General features: G+C 38.9%; 2 protein-coding genes across 4 annotated transcripts; one reads left to right on the forward strand and one right to left on the reverse strand.

Annotated features, from left to right (window-relative positions):
- The first annotated feature begins 10,568 nt into the window (after positions 1-10,568).
- On the forward strand, positions 10,569-18,443 carry rida (reactive intermediate imine deaminase A). Of its 3 annotated transcripts, none has more exons than XM_055219960.2 (6): positions 10,574-10,760; positions 15,500-15,605; positions 15,719-15,773; positions 15,851-15,919; positions 17,526-17,581; positions 17,969-18,443. In XM_055219960.2, the coding sequence occupies exons 1-6, from the start codon at positions 10,696-10,698 to the stop codon at positions 18,026-18,028; spliced, it is 411 nt and encodes a 136-aa protein (XP_055075935.1). In that variant the 5' UTR covers positions 10,574-10,695; the 3' UTR covers positions 18,029-18,443. The 3 variants fall into 3 exon arrangements, with proteins under 3 accessions (XP_055075937.1, XP_055075935.1, XP_055075936.1); XM_055219961.2 differs by lacking the exon at positions 10,574-10,760 and adding an exon at positions 10,911-11,071; XM_055219962.2 differs by lacking the exon at positions 15,851-15,919 and having other exon boundaries at positions 10,569-10,760.
- LOC129455274 (uncharacterized) lies at positions 18,281-24,985 on the reverse strand. Its single transcript, XM_055219963.2, has 5 exons — positions 24,442-24,985; positions 22,791-23,009; positions 20,648-20,698; positions 19,155-19,196; positions 18,281-19,073 (listed from the first exon to the last, which is right to left on the reverse strand). The coding sequence occupies exons 1-5, from the start codon at positions 24,506-24,508 to the stop codon at positions 19,054-19,056; spliced, it is 399 nt and encodes a 132-aa protein (XP_055075938.2). The 5' UTR covers positions 24,509-24,985; the 3' UTR covers positions 18,281-19,053.
- Between the last annotated feature and the right edge of the window lie 88 nt (positions 24,986-25,073).

A 25,073-nucleotide genomic window follows, 5' to 3' on the forward strand; every position in this document is an offset into this window, starting at 1 on the left:
CATAGGCGGAGCTCGGCTGCATTGGCGCCAATCAGAGCTTCAGAGCTAAAGCGGGGCAACAGATTAGCTGTCCATAAAGAACCCGCCTATCTAACAGTAGTTCCGCATTACATTAATTATTTTGCACGCAAGTTTTTTTTTAATTTTCATACCGTGTATTCTCCGTTTAAATTCATGCATCGAACCGTGACCCCCGTACCGATTCGGTTCGAAACGAATACATGTATTGTTCCACCCCTAATTTTTACGCAGTGAGAGCATTATTATAACCCGTGGCTCATGAGCGACGTGCAGATTTGCATTTCTCTCTTTGCCTTTACAGAGATATGTGTATTTTCTATGAGGACGCGGTCTGGTCCTAACATCGCGACCCGTCTTCACATCCCCATCAAACAGCGTATACAACACATATCTATCACTTTTATAAAAGTTACAGTCATCAAAGAGCTTGCATATCAGCTTGAAAAATCGGTATCGGCATTGGTATCGGCCGATCACGAAGACAACAAATCGGTGATCGGTATCGGCCTGCAAAAATCCTGATCGGAGCATCCCTAGTTACCTGTCATTCTGGCCGCCCTCAAATCCGTGGCGGAAGAAGTAGTTCTCAAACAAAGAGGCTTTTAAAATAACTCTGTTGTTGTTTTCTAGTTTTCGTTTTTCAAACATGTGCCGTCGAACTGTTGTATAAAAGCAATATCGCTCTCGGAGTCTAGGGTTGCCGCGGTGACAGAATTTTCCCACCGGTTAATCGGCGCGTCACAAACCCGGTAATCCCGGTTTCACCGTGTGGGAGGGGCTTATAAATGCGCATGCAGACGTGCACATTTTACTTTCACTTTTGAATTACGCAACTGTTTAAATGCAGTGCTTGCGTACGCTGCGTTAAATCGCGTATGGATTTGCGTGCAATGCGAGCGCAACAGCTGGTTTAATTAAGTGCTTGAGTCAATGTGTGCAGGTAATTCTCACAGAACCCGCCAGTCCCAAGCAGAGCAACCGGCTACTTCGCCATATAGCGCTGCTTGAATGATGGGTTTATTATTTTTCTTGATGAAAAACACAAGAACAAAACGATCTCGGTTATATTTAGGGATGCACCGAATCCAGATTTTTTAGGTTCGGTCCGAATCCCGAATCCACCGTTTAAGATTCGGCCGAATCCGAAACCGAATACCGAATCCTACTCGCATCCTTATTCCATTAACACAGTAAAGCACATTAATGAAGTAAACAACGTCCACAGCAGTGTATTTTTCATTTTATTTAATTTTAACTGTACATTATGCCAGCATGACAAGTTGGAAAACTATTTTGACAATTACCATAAGCCTATGCATAATAAAAGCGATGCGTTGCGACACGCTCGTTTTTCCAATAAGCAAGCAGCTCCGCGCTGAAAACTATATACTTTGAGTTAGAAGCTCCGCTCTTCAATGTCACAGTCTTCACACGGCCGTCCAATTACAGTGGAGGAGGGGCGGGACATTACCACAGCAACCAACCGGCTCACAGCTGAAGCATCACTGCGACCAAGCGCTCGGCTGAGAAACAGCCCCTAACAGTGTCCAGCCCCTAAGGCTCACCGAAAGAAAAAGCTCATCTCCACGTCAGCACCCGATGTGTGTAATCAACGGCCGCGTGACGTCGACCAGCGTAGCCCAAGCCTAGGGTTCGGTTCGGTGGAAAAAAAATCTAGGATTCGGCCGAACCCGAACCCCGTCAAAAAGCCCAGTATTCGGCCGAATCCGAATCCGAATCCTGGATTCGGTGCATCCCTAGTTATATTAAACATCATATATGTATATTATAACAACAACGAGTAAGCACGCGGCTTCTGTCATCATCTAGTCAGTCAGCTTGCCTCGCACACTCTGACAGGAATAAATGAAATCTGACACCTGCTGCTCTGTGAAGTGACGCGCGTTCAGCTCCGCTGTCAGCATACACACTCAGTTGTAAGCGTTTGCTCTCTCTAACGAAACTAAATGATTTAATTACACGAAAATATCAAAACGACGGTGAAAGACGGTGTCGCGGTGGGCAAGTGATCTAACCGGTGAGAGGCTGAAGCACCGGTTATCACCGTTTCACCGACCATCGCGGCAAGCCTATCGGAGTCGTGTGATATTTAAGCAATATCGCTCGAGGAGTGTGATATAGCTCTATATCATCACGGCTTTGATTAGGCCAGAGGCACGAGGCCCGGAGATGGCAGGTAACACTTTCGGCTGCTTTGAATCTCATATTAACTCAATGGACGGATAGGCGTTTCTTTATATTACCGTTTCTTGGTCACAAAGTGTAGTTTTAAGATTAGTTCAGTCGAGAATATATATGTATTATATTTAAATCTACAGTCGATTAGTAAAGATAGCGCCTGTTTGAACGTTTGCTTAGTGAGATTCGGTACGTATGAGAACCAAAGCATGAGCGGACGTCAGTGTTCACTCGCCCCGCTGACCACCGCCCTCTCTGGGCTACATCTCTGACAGGGATTCCATGGCTCTAATGTCGGCCTTGTTTGTTTTTGATGGTCAAAAATGAGATCAAATCAGCAGTATTTGGTGTCATGATCAAACTATTACTTGTTTTTTTATTCATATTTAGTGTCTTTTGTGTTGTTATTGTTTTGGCGGAGGTAAAAGTGAATAAAACTATACTTGTATAATGTTACTATTGTGTTCCCATTTACTCTTAACGCGATACGAGCACTCGATTATTATTAAACTTTGTTCTTGTCAGTACTATATAAAACGTTTTTTTTTTTAGTGTCAGAGAGATGTTTTTGCATGCTGCTTATAAATATATCAGTGGCGATATCTCATAACATGTTTTAATAGTCACGTCACAATAAAATAAATGATCAATGTCCACATTTAAAAGCTGCGGTGCTTACCTGCAGTTCCACGGTGTTTTCGCGTTCTGATCAGAGATATTGCTCCAGAAAAAAACAGTTTACATTCCTCTTTCCAAGTGTTAATCGTCCACACGATGTGACAAGACATTACTCCCATTAAGTTTAACGTAACATCCAAGAGCGCTGATCTTTGACGGAATAATAACTTCTGATTGGGATTCACACACTGATTTACGAGCTAGTGAACTAATGAGACACACGGAGAGTGATTCAAAACAGCGAGGTTGTGTGTGCCCAAGTACACCTGGCTGCAGCCTGCAGTTTTTCCATTCAGAGATGAGCCTGTTTAGAGGACCTCCATTCACTAGGTGGCGGAATGATACAAAAGGTGAAGCGGTTACTGTGCCGTTATCAGTAGAATATTGCACGCCTCTTAGCCAATAAGATTCGAGAACCAGAAAGAACTGTTATATATATACACACAGTATTATATACTATATATAGCTTAGACAAATGCTGTGCTTTATTAAATATATAAAATATTATGCCTTCTTATTTTAAATATTTAACTTTTTAATACTTAAATTATAAATTATGACTATACAATCCCTTTTTGAACGAGCATCAAGATGTCCTATTTAGCTCTCAATATATTTCACGCATTCGGTTACCTGAAACACCAGACAGTCAAAAAGGACGAACAAAATCATTGTGTCACAATTAAATGAACATATAGCAGCAGCACGTGTAAGTTACTCTCGGATCTGTAATGATCGATTGGTGACTATCAGTGCCACAATCCAACAGACTTAAGTTTTACTGACCTGTGTCAGTGGACGAGCCACTAAACGGAGCGGTATGAGCCACTGGACACCGGAAGAGCCCCTGGATGAGCCACTAAACACAGTGGCATGACTGCCAATGAAAACCGGAAGTGCCACTAAACATTATCAGGTCATCAGTACATTACTGTGCCAGAGGTCGAAGTGCCGCAAACTAAGTGCTCTTCCCTCATACAATATAGTTGATAAAAAACTAAAACTTAAAAAATCCCCACGTTTTATTTTGTGCCACTATACTTACTCATGTAACTACTCATGCAAATAGGGAAAATATGGAAGTGTTTGGTGGCTTCTAAATTCATCCCTGTTTGGATCCTAAGGAATGAATGGCGCTAGGCTAAATGCTAACACATTCACGATGTGCCATACAAAGATTAAGTGCACGCATTAAAAAAGATAGGTATGTTAGGCTACCTTAAACATTCAAAACCAGTGGCGGCTGGTCAGTAGGGGGCTACTTTAACATGTTGCCAAAAAGTTAAATATATAGTGTAAGTTAATACAAAATTAAATCATTTAGTTATACTATTTCACTGTTAGTTATGTTATCATTTGTAAAAAAAATGAGTTTGTTGTGTGTGTGTCATGTGTGTGTGTCTAGGGAGCCACCCAAATGAGTGTGTATGTAGGTCCGTAAACTTGTTAAAAGCATGTGACTTGAGGCTGAGCTGTAATTGGCTTCTTACAGATCTGCATTGGGGCGCAACACTGTGCACTTCAAACTAGGGGTGTCACAATTAATCAATTGTGCGGTGCATCGCGATGCGGGAGTGGACAATTCTGCATTGATGCAGTAAAAGCCCATAATTGATTATAAACTACTGACGTTTTGCTGGCATCATTTGTCGCATACGCGCTTGTCGTGGTAGAAAAAATGTCTGAGGGTGGCGAGATACAAGAGCGAGTTCAAGTAATTTTAAACAATTTAACTGCAAAAAGGAGCTAAAGTCAGCAGCTTTCTGTATGCACAGACGCACATGCGGTTGAATGTGTCCGATTTAGGTCCAGTCAGACGTGATTATCCCTATGCCCTTCAAAGATCAGAACACTTGATGTGTAAACTTTAGAGAGAGTTGCGCTACTGTGTCTTATACTGTGGTCTATTAACATACATTTGGCGAATAGAGCACTTATGCTGAGCCGTTTGAAATTCGTCCTCCGTCGCTGTGTGCGCGCGCGTTTAAGTGCACTCAGTAGTGCATACACGGAGAGAGGCATTTTAAAAAGCAAGCGAACATAAAATATTTCAGTTATTGACAGGGCACATACAAACAAAAATATCTCCACAGTATTCTTTTTCTAATGAAACATTTGTTTATGTCTTAAGTTTATGTTTACATGATAGCGGTCAAGCTAACACGTGTGCTTTTCCACTACTTCATTTGGCAAACAGAGTTGGCTAACGTTAGCTGGAGGCTATATAAGTCATGCCTTTTATTGTTTTCCTGTTGTTTTAAAGTCTGACTGTGTGAAATTTTGTGGTGCAGTTGAGTTTGCTTTGCGTGGACATATTGAAAGTGAGAGCTCAGATTATCAGGTATATTCCGTGGCTTGGTCGACTTTGTTGCTTATGGAGTTTAAAAGAGCACCCACGAGAATACCACTGTGTTTAAGGGAACTTCAAGAACCATGCAGATTGAGCTGTTGGACTGTATGTGGTCTGTTGTGAGGGAACACATGCTTGTGCTGCGCTATTGAAGCAGAGAAGTGCAGAGAAGTGCGTCTCGATGGTAACTGCATAAAAATACATAGAGACTAACAGTCGCAGGTAGAAAATACATTTTGGTCACTGAGGGCGAAGCACTGGCCCGTAATACTGTTTACTTACCCAAGTGTCTCACACTGGCCCCAATTTTTTTTTAGCAATAGCCGGCACTGGTGGTTTATTTGTTTTGTACCTTAAACAAAAAAAAGGAAAATCAACCCGAAATTTCGTTCTCGAAAAAAGGCACAGTTTTTTCGTTTGTTTATTTCATTTGAAGTTAAAAAAACTATCAAAACAAACACAGACCCTGAAAGTCTGCGGGCGCAGTGACCGTTTCCCCCAAATTGATTCACGTTCGATTGTGGGATTCGTTGCTCTCCACTGATGGAAAGCTCATGAAGGCGTCTCCAACACACAATGTGGACAACAGTTCAAAAGGTGAGACAAAAAATAAAAAGATCTTTATAAATAGATTTACACACAAAGACGCCTTGTCTTTGGCCCATCTAAACACTGTTTGGGCAAGATGTCTAATAGCCTGGGCTTATATCACACACTATGTGGTATTTGAAATTTTGTAAAAGCTCACAGTTTTTATTTCGGTTTTTAGTTTACTTATTTTTTTGGTTGGAGAAGGAGTTTTATTATGAGTGCAGAAATATACAAACAAAAGTGTTTTCTCATTTGACCACTAATCTAACATTTGCATCCTCAGCATGTTCTCCCAGTTGCCGCTCCTGTCTCGGCTCCTCACCTGTCTGTCTGAGGTTTTGTCTCCACTCCTGGCTGCAGCGCCCTTGTCTTGTTTCCTGTCTCGTCTCCATGTCATGGTCCCCGTCTCCCCGCCGCTGTCAGCTGCAGTGCCCCTGTCTTGGTCCCTCTGTTACTGCAGCACCCCCCACCCACCCACCCCCCCGTCTCGGCTTCTCACCTATCTGCAGCATCCCCGGTTTCGTCTCCGCTGCTAGCTGTAGTGCCCCCTGTCGAGATTAAACTGGTTCAGCCGGTGGTCGCCAATACGCTTACCTGTTTCCCGTGTCATGGTCCCTGTTTCTCCCCTGCTAGCTGTAGTGCCCCCTGTCATGGTCCCTGTCTCCCTGCCATTGTCAACTGCAGAGCCCCCTGTTTGGTCCTTCACTCACTGCGGCACCCCCTGTCTTTGCTCCTCACCCGTCTGCAGCTTCCCCGGTTTCGTCTCCGCTGCTAGCTCTAGTGCCCCCTGTCGGGATTAAACTGGTTCAGCCGGTGGTCGCCAATACGTGACCACTGGCTGAACCAGTTTAATCCGCTTACCCTTTTCCCGTGTCATGGTCCCTGTTTCTCCACTGCTAGCTGTAGTGCCCTCTGTCATGGTCCCTGTCTCCCTGCCATTGTCACCTGCAGTGCCCCTGTCTTGGTCCCCCTCTCAATGCGGCGCCCCCTGTCTTGGCTCCTCACCCGTCTGCAGCATCCCCGGTTTCGTCTCCGCTGCTAGCTGTAGTGCCCCCTGTCGGGATTGAACTGGTTCAGCCGGTGGTCACCAATACGCGACCACCATCTGAACCAGTTTAATCCGCTTACCCGTTTCCCGTGTCATGGTCCCTGTTTCTCCAATGCTAGATGTAGTGCCCCCTGTCATGGTCCCTGTCTCCCTGCCATTGTCAACTGCAGAGCCCCCTGTTTGGTCCTTCACTCACTGCGGCACCCCCTGTCTTGGCTCCTCACCCGTCTGCAGCTTCCCCGGTTTTGTCTCCGCTGCTAGCTGTAGTGCCCCCTGTCGGGAGTAAACTGGTTCAGCCGGTGGTCGCCAATACGCGACCACCGGCTAAACCAGTTTAATCTGCTTACCCGTTTCCCATCCCTATCGTGTTTTTATATAAAAATATATATTAATCTCTCTCAAGGGTTTTTGTCCTCCCAGGATTTTTCCCACAGGGTTTTTCTCCTAGGGGGTTTTTCATTCCAGAGAGAGTCAGCCAACATTGGCTAAACTTAGCACTTTACTGTATACGTTACATTATTACTACACTCGCTTGTACGGTTTATTCTTAGCCGCTGTCAGCTGCAGCGCCCCCTGTCTTGGTCCCTCTCTCACTGTAGCGCCCCCTGTCTTGGCTCCTCACCTGTCTGCAGCATCCCTGGTTTCATCTCTGCTGCTAGCTATAGTGCCCCTGTCTTGGTTCCTGTCTCGTCTCCGCTGCCAGCTGCAGCGCCCCCTGTCTTGGTCCCTCTCTCGCTGCAGTGCCCCCTGTCCTGGCTCCTCACCCGTCTGCAGCATCCCGGTTTAATCTCTGCTGCTAGCTGTAGTGCCCCTTGTTGTGGTCCCTGTCTTCCTGCTGCTGTCAGCTGCAGTGCCCCCTGTCTTGGTCCCTGTCTCGCTGCAGCACCCTCTGTCTTGGCTCCTCACCCGTCTGCAGCATCCCTGGTTTCGTCTCCGCTGCTAGCTGCAGTGCCCCTGTCTTGGTTCCTGTCTCCCTGCCACTGTCAGCTGCAGCGCCCCCTGTCTCGGTTCCAGTCTCGTCTCCGCTGTAATAAAATTGAATTAATTAATAAAACATGTATTTAGTATTGTTTTTGTTTTATGAAAATGTTACATCGCTTCTTATGCACTAGACGGAGACACAAACTATTGTAAACATTAACTAATAAACAGTTTATCTTGTATGTATTATGTAGGGGAGAGTGGGGAACAACCTCACGATTTTTGACTTTGGCGCTATTATTCAAAAAATATTTAAGTTAGATTAATAATTTTTTCACAATCAACACACACACATCTCTGCTACAAATTAACACTTAAAGTTTGTTTGTGGGACCTACCATTATCGTACAATAACAACAAAAGTGACAGGAGTGCAAACGTTACACCTTACCCCATAGGTGGGGTTAATTGTAACAAACAGAGGCTTTGTTTTAACACCTGCTAGAAAATTTTGGTTTAACCACAATTAATTCAATAAAATTCTGTCTATATTCTAAAGGTGGATATTGTTTCTATTTTTCCCCATAAAAGATAGATATCCACGTATTCATCCATTCATGATCCTTCATCTAACCATTCTTGCATCAATGCATATAAATAGATTTTTTTCAAGGATTGCACAATTAAGACAAATAATCATAATTGTGAGTTATTTTCACTGATATTGTATTAACCGTTATCATTTTGATGAATAGTATTTACATTGGGTTTATTTCATGATCATTGTATACCTGAGGTTTAATTATAACACTGTTACAACTAACCCCACTGTGTAAAAATGTTTTCAATCCCAGCTATCAGTTACTAGGAGTTGCTGACATGTTTCAAAATGCTGTTATGTTTTAGGTAACAAGACAGTGATTCAAATAATATAAGGTTGGATTTGGTGACTTGCACACCCAACTCAGAAATCAAAAAACATTAGATGAAGAAATTTACTTTTATGCCTCCAAAATACTCATTGTTCAATATCTTAACCAAAGCATATCAAACTTTTGAGAAATTCACAGGAGATCATCTTCTGACAGTAAAAGAAATATACCAAAAGCACAAACTGCTTGGCCCTGTAGAAATAAGTGAAGTAGCTGGGTTACCATTAACCCCGCGTTAGTTTGTGCCCTGCTCACCCCTACTGTAATCGCATGTTTGTAATGATAGTAGCAGAATAAATAAATCAGCATATTTTTATCATAATATTAGTTGTTTTTAAACAATGATTGTATTTATTGTTCACTGCCAGTTTCTATGAAATGTTTTATCGGATAACACTGCGCTTTTCAGAATGATGAGCTTTGTACAAATCGAAGTGTTTCAGAAGGGAGGGGCATAGAGGAGAAACTATAATGTAAGCCGGTATCTGGAAAATAATGTTTTTTGAATCATAAACCACGTGAATACTTTGCATTACACCACCAAATAAAGTCAAGCCCGGCGCTACAGGGGGCAAAAGAGGGCGTGGCCCCCAAGAAAGAATTTGGGCCCTCCAGTTTTCTTAACAGACAAATTAAATTGGAGAGCTAAAATCAGTAATACACTCTTAAGAAAAATGGACCAAAAAAGAGTGTATACTTCAATATAACAATTTTGTTAATAACGTGTATAACTGATTTTATCCAATTACTGCAACTACCTCTCAGGCTAGTGGATTCAGCGCGCACAAATTAAAAACGAGCTAGCCCATATAAAGCCGCAGTGCAATTCAGCAATCTTGGTGGCGTTTCTTTGATGTTTTAGCCTGCAAGGTTTTAAATATTTGTTTCTAAAATGCAACTCACATCAGGACTGCCGTCCATACGAAGTTTCTGGAATAAAAAATACTCAAGAAAATGCCACCTATGTTGCTGAATTCCACCTCACCGTTTTATATTTGCGCACTGAAATAATTCGCCTGAGATTAGGTAAAAGATAATTCATGATTATCAGGCTTATTAAGATTGTTAGGCGATTTAATAGTTAAAAGGTGAACATTATAGGCCTACAGGAAATAATAGTAGTTGTTATTAAAAAGAAAGAAAAGGAGCAGGAAATGAGCCCCCCCAAAAAAATTAAAATGCCCCCCCCCCATATCATGGCATATCATGAAAATCTGACTTTTTCCATGTTTAAAGTGCTATAATTGGGTTCCCAGTGCTTCTATCAACCTAGAAAATGTGAAAAAGAACAAACTAGTAAACCATTCAATACAAGCATGTGGCTCCCCTTGTGATGTCAGAACGGGATAATACTGCCCCTTAATCTGCACTATGCAACCACGGCACTGCCATTTAGTGCAGAGATCAGCTCATTTGCATTAAAAAAGAAACACCCAAAAATGGCACATTTTTGCTCACACCTACAAAGTAGCAATTTTAACATGTAATAACAAATTATCTTAGGGATACTTTGAGCAAGAACTTCGCATACGTACTCAGGGGACACCAAAGATTTATTTTACATCGTAAAAAAGTCTTGTGAAATGCCCCCTTTAACACTGTTAGCCCATTTATAACCGAATTACCGTATTTGTCCTAATACATACAGCTCTGACTTCAAAATTTTTATTATTTTATAAAGAGCAAAGCTGATTACCTTGTTGCCAATTCCCTGTCCTGTCCCTCCGCAAATTTTACCTAAACATAACAGTAACTTGTTAAACTTCTAAGATTAAAATTGTAGATTAAGAACAGAAAGGCTCTTTATATTCGGATAGTTATGGTAAAAAAGAGTCCCGCCTACAACTGGAAGTGAAGCACACCAAACTTGTCTCATCATTGATCTCCTCAGTTGTACGTTTGAGCTGGACTGTTGAGATTTTTAACTTTGGGTTTAAATCTGTGTCACATCAGAGATGTCTGCGATTATCAGAAAGATCATTCACACTGCAGCTGCTCCAGGTGCTATCGGACCTTACAGGTGAACGAGCACGCGCTGTTTATGATGGTCAGACGCGCACGCGACCTGCTGTAGCATATGCATTATTATATTTGCTTAAAGCACGCGGCTATAACACGACAAAAAGACCTGACGTGGATTAAACATTGCAGTGCAATATTTGTTCGGGGCGTGTCTTTGTTCGCTACAGTGGCATGAACCTAAAAACATTGATTTATTAACTTCGCATATGATATACTGTACATGTAACGTTAGCGTTTGGACGAGATGACTTCTGTGCAAAGAAAGATCCCATATACAACTAAAGCCCCTATTAGACAGGGCATATACAGGTAGGATATATGCATAATCTTTATTGAAACAGATGAGGTTTCATTCTTTTAAAATGTTAAACTATGTGTTGGTTTATTTTACGTACCGATACATTTTTTACTGTAACATTATCGCAGTTAATAATTTGCATCCTATTTAAAGGATTATTTCCTCACCAAATTTTATATCAGGGAGAGTTTATATTTCAACCAATAGACGGTTAGGAGGAGGTCTAAAGTTCATTGCCTTGACCAGAGTTTAACATGCTGAGTTTAGCATATGTGCACAAGGTTATAGCTTTAATATTACAATACAATGTTTGAATGATAACATTACACATTTACATTATATGAACCTAAATCTCTTTATCTTACACCTTTGCCTTTTTATTAATGATTGTTTATATACCTAACCATTTCTAAACTGAGCTAAATTAGACACACATTAACTAGACTTGGACCTGTAAGAGCTGTAATATTGTGTTTTACACCCCAATAACTAAACTGGAATCTGTCCTAAATTAAAGATCACTCAAATATAAAAAAAACCTAGTGCTAAGCAAAGATTAATCGCATACAAAATAAAAGTAATTTTTAGCATAATGTACAAGTGTGCTGTGTGTAATTATTATGTATATATAAATACACACACATTCATGTATGTATTTAAGAAACATTTACATGTGTGTGTGTATATATATTTATTTATATTTTAAATATTCTATATTGTATTTTAATAAATAAAAAATATAAATAAAAAATTCTGAAATGTATATATGTATGTGAGTGTGTTTAAATATACATAATAATTATTAATAAATCGCAATTAATCTACGTCTTACTTTCTTCAGCTGAACACTAATGGATAATATGCCGTATATATAAAAAAACAGATAATAATTGTCTTATAAGGTAAAGTGATGGGTATTTAGATTTCAAACTTTACAAATTACGGCCTTACAGATGTTCACGAGAGAGTTGTGGTCTCAGGATGGAAGCTGACGTCTGACCCAACTTCACAAACGTAACGCCTTGGATAACATTTGACACCTGTATGAGTTAGTTTTAGATGTGCTTTTTTGGAGCTATTAAAATAGGGCACTATCCAGTGCCATTATAAAGCTAAAAAGGGCCAGGGTATTATTTTATATAACTGGCCAGTCTTGAGGGTGAGTTAAATATGGGCTAATTCTTATTTTTTAGTGAACTAACCCTTTAAGCAAGGCTTTACTTTCTCTAGTTGACCTGTAGTGTACTGATTATTTCAGCAGATGGCAGAGGAGGGCAAAGGGTTGTGGCTAGAAGGGCTACAGCTAAGGCAAAATCCCGTGAAATCTTGCAGGGAGCGCTGCTGTTGTCATCCTAATCCTAGCCCCAAGCCTAATTAAACTAGTTTCCCGGACAGGGATTAGCTTAAACCAGGACTAGGCCTTAGTTTAATTAGGAAATATAACTGGTTTTAATAAACACGCCTTACTAAACATTACTTGTGTGCATTTTGAGGCAAAATAAAGGGCACTGATGTATTTAACCCTAATAAGGTCAATCTTACCCCCAAGCCACTTTTATTTAGTTAAAAAAATATGGTTCCCTTCATCTCAGTGGAATAAGATTTTGTGACTTTTCCAGATTATCTGTCAAGATTCATATAAAAAACTGGGCTTGATTCGGTCATTCTAAAGAGGTGTAAAAAAATTCACCAAAAGAGGGGGTAAAAATGACCCCAATTGAAATGAATGGGAAATGCATAAATAAAATTTTTCTTCTTGTTATTCATCAAATAAAATTGATGCATCCAGAATAAATCGGAAAATGTTGACACAGAAAGGTAGGCCTTACTAGAGCACAAATGCAATATAGAAAATACATGCTCAATCACACACACACACAAACACACAAAGGTATGACTGCCACAGAGAATTTTTTTTACAGAATTTGGCAAAAAACAGCCACAGATGCAAAACAAAGTACAAACAAAATACTCACTCAGGTGTGTGCGTGCCCACACACACAAACACAGACACACACGCACAAAGACACAGTAAAACTTACACACACATAAAGACACAGACACACACAAAAAGACACAAACATACACGCACGCCTACACACAGACAGGATTTGATGAGAGCTACACATTCCAAAAAAAGTTGGGACAGGCAGCAACAAGAGACCAGAAAAGTCAAATGTACACACAAGGAACAGCTGGAGGAGGACCAATGTTTAGGAATAGGAATGTTGTCCTATTCTTGTCTAATACAGACTTCTAGTTGCTCAACTGTCTTAGGTCTTCTTTGTCGCATCTTCCTCTTTATGATGCACCAAATGTTTTCTATGGGTGAATGATCTGGACTGCAGGCTGGCCATTTCAGTACTCGGATCCTTCTTCTATGCAGTCTTGATGTTGTAATTGATGCAGTATGTGATCTGGCATTGTCATGTTGGAAAATGCAAGGTCTTCCCTGAAATAGACGACGTCTGAATGGGATCATATTTATCTAGAACTTGGATAAACCTTTCAGCATTGATGGTGCCTTTCCAGATGTGTAAGCTGCCCATGCCACACGTACTCATGCAACCCCAAACCATCAGAGATGCAGGCTTCTGAACTGAGCGCTAATAACAACTTGGGTTGTCATTGTCCTCTTTAGTCTGGATGAAATGGCATCCCAGTGTTTCAAAAAGAACTTTAAATTTGGATTCGTTGGACCACAGATCAGTTTTCCACTTTGCCAAAGTCCATTTTAAATGAGCCTTGCCCAGGGAAAACGCCTGTGCTTCTGGATCATGTTTAGATATGGCTTCTTTTTTGACCTATAGAGTTTTAGCTGGCAACAGCGAATGACACGGTGGATTGTGTTCACTGACAATGTTTTCTGGAAGTATTCCAGAGCCCATGTTGTGATTTCCATTACAGTAGCATTCCTGTATATGATGCAGTGCCGTCTAAGAGCCCGAAGATCATGGGCATCAAGTATGGTTTTCCGGTCTTGACCCTTACGCACAGAGATTATTCCAGATTCTCTGAATCTTTGAATGGTTTTATGCACTATAGATGATGATAACTTCAATCTCATTGCAATTTTTCTCTTAGAAACTCAGAAAACTATTTTTCGCTGCAGTAATGGGGGAATTGGTGATTCTCTGCCCATCTTGACCTCTGAGAGACACTGCCACTCTGAGAGGCTCTTTTTATACCCAATCATGTTGCCAATTGACCTAATAAGTTGCAAATTGGTCTTTCAACTGTTCCTTATATGTACATTTACATTTTCTGGCCTCTTGTTGCTGCCTGTCCCAGCTTTTTTTGGAATGTGTGGCTCTCATGAAATCCAAAATGAGCCAATATTTGGCATGACATTTCAAAATATCTTACTTTCAACATTTGATATGTTATCTATATTCTACTGTGAATGAAATATAAGTTTATGAGATTTGTAAATTATTCCATTCCTTTTTTACTTACAATTTCTACAGTGTCCCAACTTTTTCTGTTTTGGGGTTGTACAAAAAATTATACTATTTGAAATAATTTTTATTTTTAATGACCTTTCTAATATTTATATAAACACAATTTTACAAAACGTTTCACTAAAGTACTGATGCTGAGCAGTTGGCCACATCCAGTAAAATGAATGGGTCTCTATGGGCATCTGCTGGTCAAAATTATTTATTTCCTAAACTGTAACCATAAAACAGTTTTTTTTCTAAACACCAAATGGTCGAATTCAACACATAACATCTATCAATATCTAAAAACAATTTAAATCAAATTTAGATAATAATTTATGTGAATTTTTCATAAAAATTTTATATTTTACAGGCAAGCTAATGGTGTATTTGAGGAATTGAGTGGTAAACAAGTACAAAACACAGCATTAATGTATAGATGGGAAGTAAACAAAAAAATGATTTATTATTTGTATCATTAAAAATGTATATATTTTTGTAATCACCCTTTTAATTTCTGGGGTCATTTTAGGGAACTCTAACGTATACAGAAAAATAGGGGCTTATGTGGGTTAAGATGTGTCAGTGCAAGCTGTTTTCAGTTTGGACAGCTCTTACATTTATTTTAGTCTAGGACTAGTCTAATCCCAGTCCGGGAAACCGCCCTAATATTTCACGGGATTTAGGCCGTAGCTGTATCCCCTCTAGCCAGAATCGATTCAAAGCTGCTTTGCCTCTCTATCGCCCACTCCGTTTGAAACATAAAAATGCAGGTTACTGTGCTTACTTGACATGTTTTTTGACAATCATATTATGTGATCATACTATAATCATTATTATAAGCTTGTTTTGAATCGGGGTAAGGTAAGCAGTTTTCAACATTGTTTATGTACTTGCTCAATTACTGGTCCCTCACTGAACTTATCCTTAAATATTTACAGCTACTTAAAACTACTAAATTAATCTATCAATACCTATAAATTCTGGTGTTACATTCAGCCAGGCTGTCGTGGTGGATCGCACAATGTATATCTCAGGACAGCTGGGCATGGATGTATTATCAGGACAGCTGGTTGCAGGAGGGGTGCAGGCCCAGGCCAAGCAGGTGAGCCATAAATAACAACACATACAAAATCACCATATAGATATTTCAGTATGGGATATCGGGAATTACATGCTTGGAAACGTGTTTTAATTTTTATTTTTACAACTTTAAAGGCTCTTATTAACATGGGTGAGATTCTAAAAGCCGCAGGATGTGGATATGAAAATGGTAAGTAATCATCTTTCATTTGTGCTTATAAAAGGTTTGTTACATCATTGATAAAGTCTATCTTTTTATTTTTTCAGTTGTCAAGACAACGGTGCTGCTGGCAGACATAAATGACTTCAATAATGTCAATGAGGTTTACAAGCAGTGTAAGTAAGACATGTAATAGGCAGGGTTTTAGTCAAGCCTCACGGTGGCATAAATCACCCTTGTACCTACAAGCATAGAGACACGTAGAGAGTATTCGCGAATGAAAAGCTATGCAAAGCTTTTGGTAACAAACAAAACCTCAAACATATTTCTGCACAGTATTACAGCGGTCTGTCTGGGTCAGAAATAACCATGGTTGTTGGTGTACATTAGGTTATTTTACATACTTTATAATGCATTCTTTTATGGATCATGCAAATGTAACACAATGATGTCACGATAAAGTGCACCGCTGGGTATTTCCTCTTTAATTCAATGCAGAAGGGTAATCCTACTCTAATCTGCATGTAAAGAGATACAGTGTGGTTATGTGAAACGATAGACTCCTTTTCTGGCCAACAGCCCATCATCGCTGCCTCCTACCACCACACAAAACTTTCCATCATGTGACATAAAACTAGACCACAAGTTCATATTTTTGAACACTGTTCACGTGTATTATGTAATGCTGAAAATACATAGGCGTAAGATGACATTTTGGTTCTGTTTCTGTAGTCGATTTTTGCCGTCCTAACTTCACACCATTGGTTAAGATAATGTTGCTATGCCAGGTTGGTCAAGATGCTCAAACAAACAAAGTGATGTTATGACAGCACCACAGAGCTACAGCAATTTCTAACCACTATGGATTACACAACGCATACAGTACTGTAGTTGTATCTGGGTAAGCTGGGACAGGAGAAAAGTTTAACCACAATGAAATTCCCTTATTGAACCTCATATCATTCAAGGTGATTTTTCACATTAAAATGATGATTTCTCAAAATGTACCATTCGTTCTCCACAGAAAGCATGCAATTAACTACACTCTCCAAATAAAGGTACAAAACCTGGAGCGGTATCCTTTCAAAAAGTACACCTTTCTAAAAGAATGCATATTAGTTCCTAATAGGTTCATGTGAATTCAGTGTATTCATACTGTAGCCCATCCGCCTCAAGGTTGTGCGTGTTGTGGCTTCACAAATGCTTTGCTGCATACCTCGGTTGTAACGAGTGGTTATTTCTGTCAAAGTTGCTCTTCTATCAGCTTGAATCAGTCTGTCCATTCTCCTCTGACCTCTAGCATCAACAAGACATTTTCGCCCACAGGACTGCCACATACTGGATGTTTTTCACTTTTTACACCATTCTTTGTAAACCCTAGAAATGGTTGTGCGCGAAAGTCCCAGTAACTGAGCACATTGTGAAATACTCAGACCGGCCCCTCTGGCACCAACAACCATGCCACGCTCAAAATTGCTTAAATCTCCTTTCTTATTCTGACATTCAGTTTGGGGTTCAGGAGATTGTCTTGACCAGGACCACACCCCTAAATGCATTGAAGCAACTGCCATGTGATTGGTTGATTAAATAATTGCATTAATGAGAATTTGAACAGGTGTTCCTAATAATCCTTTAGGTGAGTGTATACTAAGGACTCTGTAAGAGCAGAAAAAGTATATTTTACTTTGTCTCTATGTTCCTATAGAATAAACGCCGATACATTTTCAGGATATTGTAATAATGTCTGTTTCCCTTTCTCTGTCCCTTTCTATTTTTGTATAGTTTTCACCTGCAATTTTCCAGCCAGAGCTGCCTATCAAGTATCTGCCCTGCCCAGAGTAAGTATACACTTTAAAATTAGGGTTCCTAAAAGTTCCAATGGGCTTTATAGAGAAGCTTTATCATCAAGAGAAGCACACATTTTTTTTGTAGTTTTAAGTTTTCTTTTTTGTAGTTTTAATTAGGCATTGCTGTGAATAACCCTCCTGTATAACTCTGGTAGAGCATTGCAGCACAAAAGGTCATTTGTTTGAACCCAGAGAACACACATACTGATACATGTATATTGTAACGCACTGTAAGTTGCTTTGTATGCGTCAGCCAAATGCATACATGTAAATGTAAACCCCCTTTTTTTAATAATGTATATTTTAGACTGGTTCTACTTTTGTAGTCTAAGAATACTGAAGTACCGTAATTTTAAAAATCGACTGTCACTTTTACAGGGTGGACTTGTTGAGATTGAAGCAATCGCTGTGTTGGGACCCATCACTGATTCCTCCTGACTAGCTGACCACAGCATGCATCACAAACTCTGAATGGTGACAGACAGTGGCCCCAAATTAGAAAAGCAACTACACTAAAACCCCCATAAAGTGTTGTGCTTGAATACAGACAGGAATCAACATAAATACACATCCCTGCACTAAGATCATTTGCAGTTATATATACAGTAACGGTGATTATTGTATTACAAAGTAAAAAATATGATCTGTCATCAATTTACTGATGTCATCTATAATACCAACATTTGTGAATATAGTCAAAGTTAAACTTTATTTTTAGTTTCTTACAAATACACTATATTCACATTGGACTTAATGACACCACAAAGACATTTCACCATTTCAAGATTAGTTGCAGCTGCAAGAAAACAATAAAGAAATGTTCTATAACAAATAAAGGCCTGATTTTCACATACTTATTATTAGTCATGATTTTAAATTCATAAATAACAGTCTTTCTTAAAGATTAGAGATTTGAATAATCACAAACTATTAACTATTATTATCAAGTAAATCACAGTTTTAATATATTTTTTTGGCTTTTTATGCACTATTTTAAGCCAATGAGGAGAGGCACCAATAGAAGATCTATAGTTAAAGCAACACCAATTCATTAAACTACAACTGGTGTTGGGTAACTGCATTATATAAATCAATGGTTCTCAGACTTTTCAGTGTGCATCCCTGTGTGGCCAACCAAAAAGAAAATTCTTGAAATAAAACTAACAATTTGAATTAAACAAACACTTATTGAATTATTAAATGAGGTGTTCGATAACACAGAATGAATGCATATTTTAAAATGTTATAAAACCGTGCCCCTCCGGCACCCCCCAGTTTGGGAACCACTGATATATGCATACTGTATAAAGAAAGGCACAGAGATTTACTAGACCAACTGGTCTAGTTTGGCAACAAGCAAGCAATAAGTATACACTAAATTAACATCTTAAGTAAAATGCTGACTTTACTAAAATGAGTGTTTCAGTCTTGATTGAGCAGTCGCTGTGCCGATCGATGCAGATTTAATTTTCTTCAGTAGAGGCTGAAAAAGTTGATACAGCTTATGAAATTGGACGTTTACATTGTTAAGAGATGCCAGATTGTTTATTTATATCCCACTTACCAGGAGCTTCCTCTGGCGGGGAGGAATCCTCAGTTGTGTTTTCTGCGAAAATAAACTTTTTTTTAATCTGTGGTCCTTGCTAAGGCCAGCATCCCTATCATTATTGCTTTTGATTTAAACAAACCTTTACCCAAAGTAATACATTTTGGCATATTACTTTTTGGTTTTAACATTATAACATGTTGGTCCTGTGTATGCATTATTGATTATTAAATGACCCATATGTAAAAAAAAAAAAAATTAAGACACTTTTTTTTTTTTGCCGGTATGCAATAACCTTGAAACCTTCCAATAACTTTAATATTGTAGCTTAGTGGGTTTTGTAGGCAAGCAGCATTAAAACAATTCTTCAAAATATGTTAATCTAGTTAACTGCTTAAAGGGGCTCGCAGCTCAGCGCCGCGTCGCGTCTAGGACAACTCTGAGGTATCGTAAACCGGAAGTGCACATTTAATAGCGCGAGCTTCATCAGATAGTGTCTACTTCAAAATGCAAAATATACGTTAGCCGCCAATGTTAATCGTTATTGATTTGGGACAAATATGATGTTATTTAAATGTTAAACTATGTGAGTGGCGCTGTGTGGCCGACAGGGATTTGAGCAACTTCCTGAGTCACAGCTGGGCGGGCGGGGACAGGCGCCACCTGGCGGCGCCGGTGTGCGTATACTCATAGAAAACAATGTGTTTGATTTTTTTAGAACGGCACAGCGCTGAGCGGCGCGGCCGGTGTGCGATCCCCTTAAGGCTTAATTTTGGATTCCTGTGACATCCTGTGATTTCAAAATTAAATACAGCTGACAAGTTGGGTATTTTGCACTTGGGGCCCTGTTTTTAGATTGTTTGTGATGAGGTGGAACGGTTTTGACTGAAATTTGGACATATGATGCTGGGCCGAGAATTTTCGGGTGTTTGTTGTTCACCTCCCACCTTTACAATGGGTGTATAGGTGCACAGGAACAATCCTTCCTAAAATGCATTAAACTTTCGTTTACAAAGATGTGAAACTCACCGAGTGGTCAGGGGTGTTCACTGATATGCTCACACAAAAATCGCTGCAAAAGATGCTTTCCAACAGGTGTTTTAGAATACAAACAACGTTCCCGGCGCGGAATAATACCGTACCTCACAGCACATCTAATACAAGTCAATGGAGTTGGACAAAAACTACGATAAAACAGCTGTTGGAATGCATCTTTTGCAGCGATTTTTGTGTGAGCATATCAGTGAACACTCCTGACCACTCGGTGAGTTTCATGTGTTTGTAAACGAAAGTGTAATGCATTTTAGGAAGGATTTTTCCAGTGCACCTATACACCCATTGTAGAGGTGGGAGGTGATAGAACAAACACCCGAAAATTCATCATATGTCCAAATTTCAGTAAAAACTATTTCATCATAAACAATCTGAAAACAGGGCTTTAAGTGTAAAATACCAAACTTGTCCTTTAAAAAATTTTTTTATTAAAGTTTCTCTTGCATTGTATTACTCACCAGGTGCGTTCTCTGGAGTGGAAGAATCTGTCTTCTCCTCAGTTGTGTTTTCTGTGTAAATAGAAAATCATCAGTATACTTGCTAAGTTGAGCATCACTGTTATTATTAGTGGTGCACATCTGAGCCGTCATCAAGAGGGACAATAAGCCACTAAGCGTGTCTTTATATTGCAGTGTGTATAAAGACTGGTACCCAAACTTAGACTTTTGTTAAAAGTTATTTAATTATATTTTTTATACAGTTTTAATATACGGTAAGACAAACCAAATGTGCAAATTCATTTTAGTATTTTCTTCATAAAATTGCAGTTTTCCAAAGACATTCTCAAAATCGCTCTGGTTACATAGGTCACAAACATGTAGCCTATCGTGTCCACACAGCGGATTAGGTGTGATTTAGTGTAGAGGTAAAGCAGAGGTGGGGACTAATTTGCATATTCATAGATCTGTGTATACTAAATGAGGTAAGAGTGCAGAGTTACATTCTAGCTATTTTAAGGCAAAACACTTTTACATATGCTGTTTTGATGCTGGAAGATGTTAATTTTTAGGGATAAATTATCAACTACAGGGAGACTTTAAGCAGCAGCCGTGAGTCAAACTATTAAATCCAGACAATTTGTATTACTGACCCCTCACATGCTGTTTGTTAAAAGGAGATGTGCATCATGTTAACAAAAATATAGCTTTAAATAATTCTTCACATCAAGCTTTCATACATCTATAGCTCCTAATTCATAAGGACTATAGGTGTTGTGGTATTTTATGGTCCCCATTCACTTAAATTGTAAGAAAAACAGTCCTTTAAAATCTTCTTTAAAAACTATCAAGGTTGCGGACATCTTTTCATTTATTGTTTGTAGCTAATGCTATCAAGTCTGAATTGAATCAATGACACATTAATATCAGTTGCTTATCAGTTCCCCATACTAATTTTAGAGTATTATTTCCTGTTGTGTTGTTGCTTGTATTGTGTTCTGTGATTAGTCATCGATTTTGACAATTTCAAAGACAAGTCTTTTGTTCCACATTGTACCCAAAATATTTGCATTGGTGATACATTGTCATTTACATTTGAAATCCTGGCAATGACGCATACTATAGCCCTTGGCGAGTCCCAGATATGGGCCGATCAATTATATAATAAAGAAAGGAAAAAAATGTCCAACTCCTAATTAAATAATTGATTGCATATTTATAACGCATACAATAGCCTCTACCATCCTAACTGGAACTTCACACCACCACTGTGTGTCTATACCAGCCAAAATCATGTTATGTATGCGTCGCAGGTGTAAGAACTAGAAACTCTTGGTATGGGCTGAATTGGAGAACTAAGTAATGGACAGTAAACTTGTCAGGACACTAGTGCAAGCTATAACCAAGTTAAACTCTTATTTAAGGCCTTATTAATATTACATAATTTTTTACAAATATAGCTAACAAATAACAATACATGTGTGCATCTTGAGATAAAACAATGTCACTGATATATGTTAAAACTATAGGCAAGATGATTATAAATTAAGGCATCTTAAACATGAATTTTAGGATAAGCCCTGTCCGGGAAACTGCCCCTTTATCTCTTAATTCAAACGTAAAGTTCACTTAAATTATAAACCTTTCTAATGATGCTTTGACTATAATGTTTTATATTTATACTGACTATTTACTTCAGAAATCATGACTATAGGTTTTCCATTACTAAAGGGAATGTGCATAATATTTTGCATCCAGAGATACGCTTCTTGAAAGTGCGCGAGCTATTTGCATGCACACACGCAGCACACAAGGTACATTGTACATTGATCTTGAGTATGACTTTGAGCAGTTCACTTACTGCAATATTTATTTATATAATATTAGGGGTGGTCTTCCGGACAGGGCTTATCCTAGTCCCAGACTAAAAGCAGTCTTAATTTAAAAACACCTTGCACTGACATATTTTAACATACATCCGTACCATTGTTTTCTCAAGATGCAAACAAGTGTAGTTTATGTAAGCTTTGTTTGTAAAAACGACTTAAATGTCCTAAAATAACTAAGGCCTCATCCTGGATTAATCTAAATCCTTCGGCTCCATAGTGTATTTACCGTAATATACATATTTCTCCTGGTTGTCTTAAGAAAAATGTAAACTTACCACTTTGTGCTGGTGCAGGTTCTTCCTGACCTTCAGCTGTGGTTGAGGGGTCAGTTTCTGGTACAGCAGGCTGATCATTGGCAGCCTCTACAGGGTCAGCAGCATCAGGTGTGATGGTCTCATCAGCGGCTGTATCGGCGGTCTGTGGAGATCCCTCAGCCTGGGGTTCTGGATTTGTCTCAGTGTCCACAGCAGGACCACCGTTTTCATTCCCTGTCTCTTAGAGTTTAACACATAACATAAAAGCGTTTAAAAACAATCTAATAATATTATATTTCTCATATATAGGATCCCAGGCTGGGGCTGGATTGTTGGTATAGCTTGGCCTGTAAACTTCGGAAGAATGCAAATGTCTTCACAGTTTTTTCACCACCTATTATAATTGCATTCAGGAGAAATGTGGCTTAAATACAAGGTAACATGTAAATACTTGGGGCTGTTTTGATAATGCTTTCAGCCACCAATAGGGCTGTAACGCTCACATCTCTCTTTAACACATTTTACTATATTTAAATCCTTTACAAGATTTTCACCTTAATATGAACACAGAAAATGTGAAAAACATCTATGTTGACTTTTACTCTTCTGGTAGACAATAGCAGGTGAATTAAGTACACAATGCTTTTTGTATATATATATATACATACAAAAAGCATTAAAAAATGTAAATAACACAAATACAATCTTATTTAATATACAATATATATATATATATATATGGTAATATTTTCATGTTTTCTTAAATAGGCATGTTTGCATATCTATTATTTGAATAACATCTGGTGATAAGGAAACTGAGACGTGCAATAGTCTATTAATTCACAGTATAAGCATAGCATTGAAACTATACAGTTAATAATTATCTGACACTATAAGGAAATCATTAACATCCTGGTTGAATAATGAAAATTCCTATATAAATGAAGAGAAAATTCTTAATAAAAAAGAAATGAATGTTGTAAAATAAGCAAACTAACAGTGGTTATATCTAACTTGCGTGATCTAAAGTACACATTATTTGCATGAAACCTTGTTCACAGGTCCATAAATATACACATAGTTTAAATGATGCGTTTAACAGGTTGACATGCATCATCACTCTTGAGGAAACAAGGTGAGGAAGACCCCCACTGACAGTCAAAGAATTCCTCAAATAACTCCTCAGATCCAAGTCCTGTATGACAGAAACTTTAAAATCCCTTTATATGTGATTATTGATTGCAGTTGGACCCTATTCACATTGAATTTGTTAGGATGTAAAATAGAAAATTTCTGTAATTTGGTCCCTGAGCTGCCAGTTTGTGTGGTGGATGGCATTTAACCCTTGGTTGTTCCAGTGGGCTTTGTAAATAATACTGTAAGTCTCTACAGGAGACTATAGAGTCAAGTTGAAATAAACTGCATGGGCAGATGACAGCATGATGGATACAGGTCTGGATCTATTACACAAAGGTTGCGGGTTCAGTTTCAAATTAGGGTGACCAAGGATCCGAAAAGTAACTAAGATTACAATCGTAGGCTGAATTTAGCATACATTTGTGTCCACATAAAGAAATCACACGAGCAATACGCGACATACAGTGTCCATACATAATTTACAATTATTCATGAACTAAAAAGCTGCTTTTAAATAGTTGTATAGCAAAATTACCTTCATCTTGTTTGGTGTTGGGTTGTGTTGTATCTTGAGTTGTAGTCGAGCTAGATGCGCATCCCATTGTGTCTGTTGAAGTTGAAGTCAAACACTGTTGAGTGTTACTGTAGCCAGCCTGCGGCGCACATCAAGTGCACGAGACTCCTCTAATAAACCACGAGCATTTGACAGGGACGGTCATCACCTATCAGCAGGTAACGCACGCTTTATTTGGATGTAGGCCTATGTAAGCGGTCGTCATGTTATGCAACCTGTCCTTATTCGTAGTGTTAAAATGGCAGCAAACTATTTTTTTCTCTCTGTGTCTGACTAAAATTACCAGAGTCTAAACTGAATGTCAGATTATGTCGCTTTAAAAAATATTTTTAGAAAAAAATATAATCAGTTTTTAAAGGAACTTTAATTTTAAATACGTCAAAAAAACACGTGAGAACATTTGGCTTTAGGACGCAAAAATGAAAACAAACTTTTGAATAGCTTTCTAAAGAAATTCGTTAATTGGTCATTTTGGCGACACCTGCAGGCGACTTGAGGATCTACTTTAAACAAGCCCAAATTAAATTACTTCTTATCGTTTTCAACGATTAACCTTAATTATTTTGAGAGGCAAATGGAAAATTAATTGATAT

The sequence above is a fragment of the Misgurnus anguillicaudatus genome, chromosome 20 (genome assembly GCF_027580225.2).
Source record: "Misgurnus anguillicaudatus chromosome 20, ASM2758022v2, whole genome shotgun sequence".
In the NCBI taxonomy this organism is placed as follows: Eukaryota; Metazoa; Chordata; class Actinopteri; order Cypriniformes; family Cobitidae; genus Misgurnus; species Misgurnus anguillicaudatus.

Bases quoted from the DNA above. Each gene is read 5' to 3' on its own strand.
- LOC129455274 (XM_055219963.2), bottom strand. From the start codon at position 24,508: ATGGGATGCGCATCTAGCTCGACTACAACTCAAGATACAACACAACCC. The intron at 20,699-22,790 runs GTAAGTTTACAT...CTATTTACACAG, and splicing joins ACCTGCACCAGCACAAAGTG to AAAACACAACTGAGGAGAAG. The intron at 19,197-20,647 runs GTGAGTAATACA...TTATTTTCGCAG, and splicing joins CACTCCAGAGAACGCACCTG to AAAACACAACTGAGGATTCC.
- rida (XM_055219960.2), top strand. From the start codon at position 10,696: ATGTCTGCGATTATCAGAAAGATCATTCACACTGCAGCTGCTCCAGGT. The intron at 10,761-15,499 runs GTGAACGAGCAC...TGTTACATTCAG, and splicing joins GGTGCTATCGGACCTTACAG to CCAGGCTGTCGTGGTGGATC. The intron at 15,774-15,850 runs GTAAGTAATCAT...TTATTTTTTCAG, and splicing joins AGGATGTGGATATGAAAATG to TTGTCAAGACAACGGTGCTG.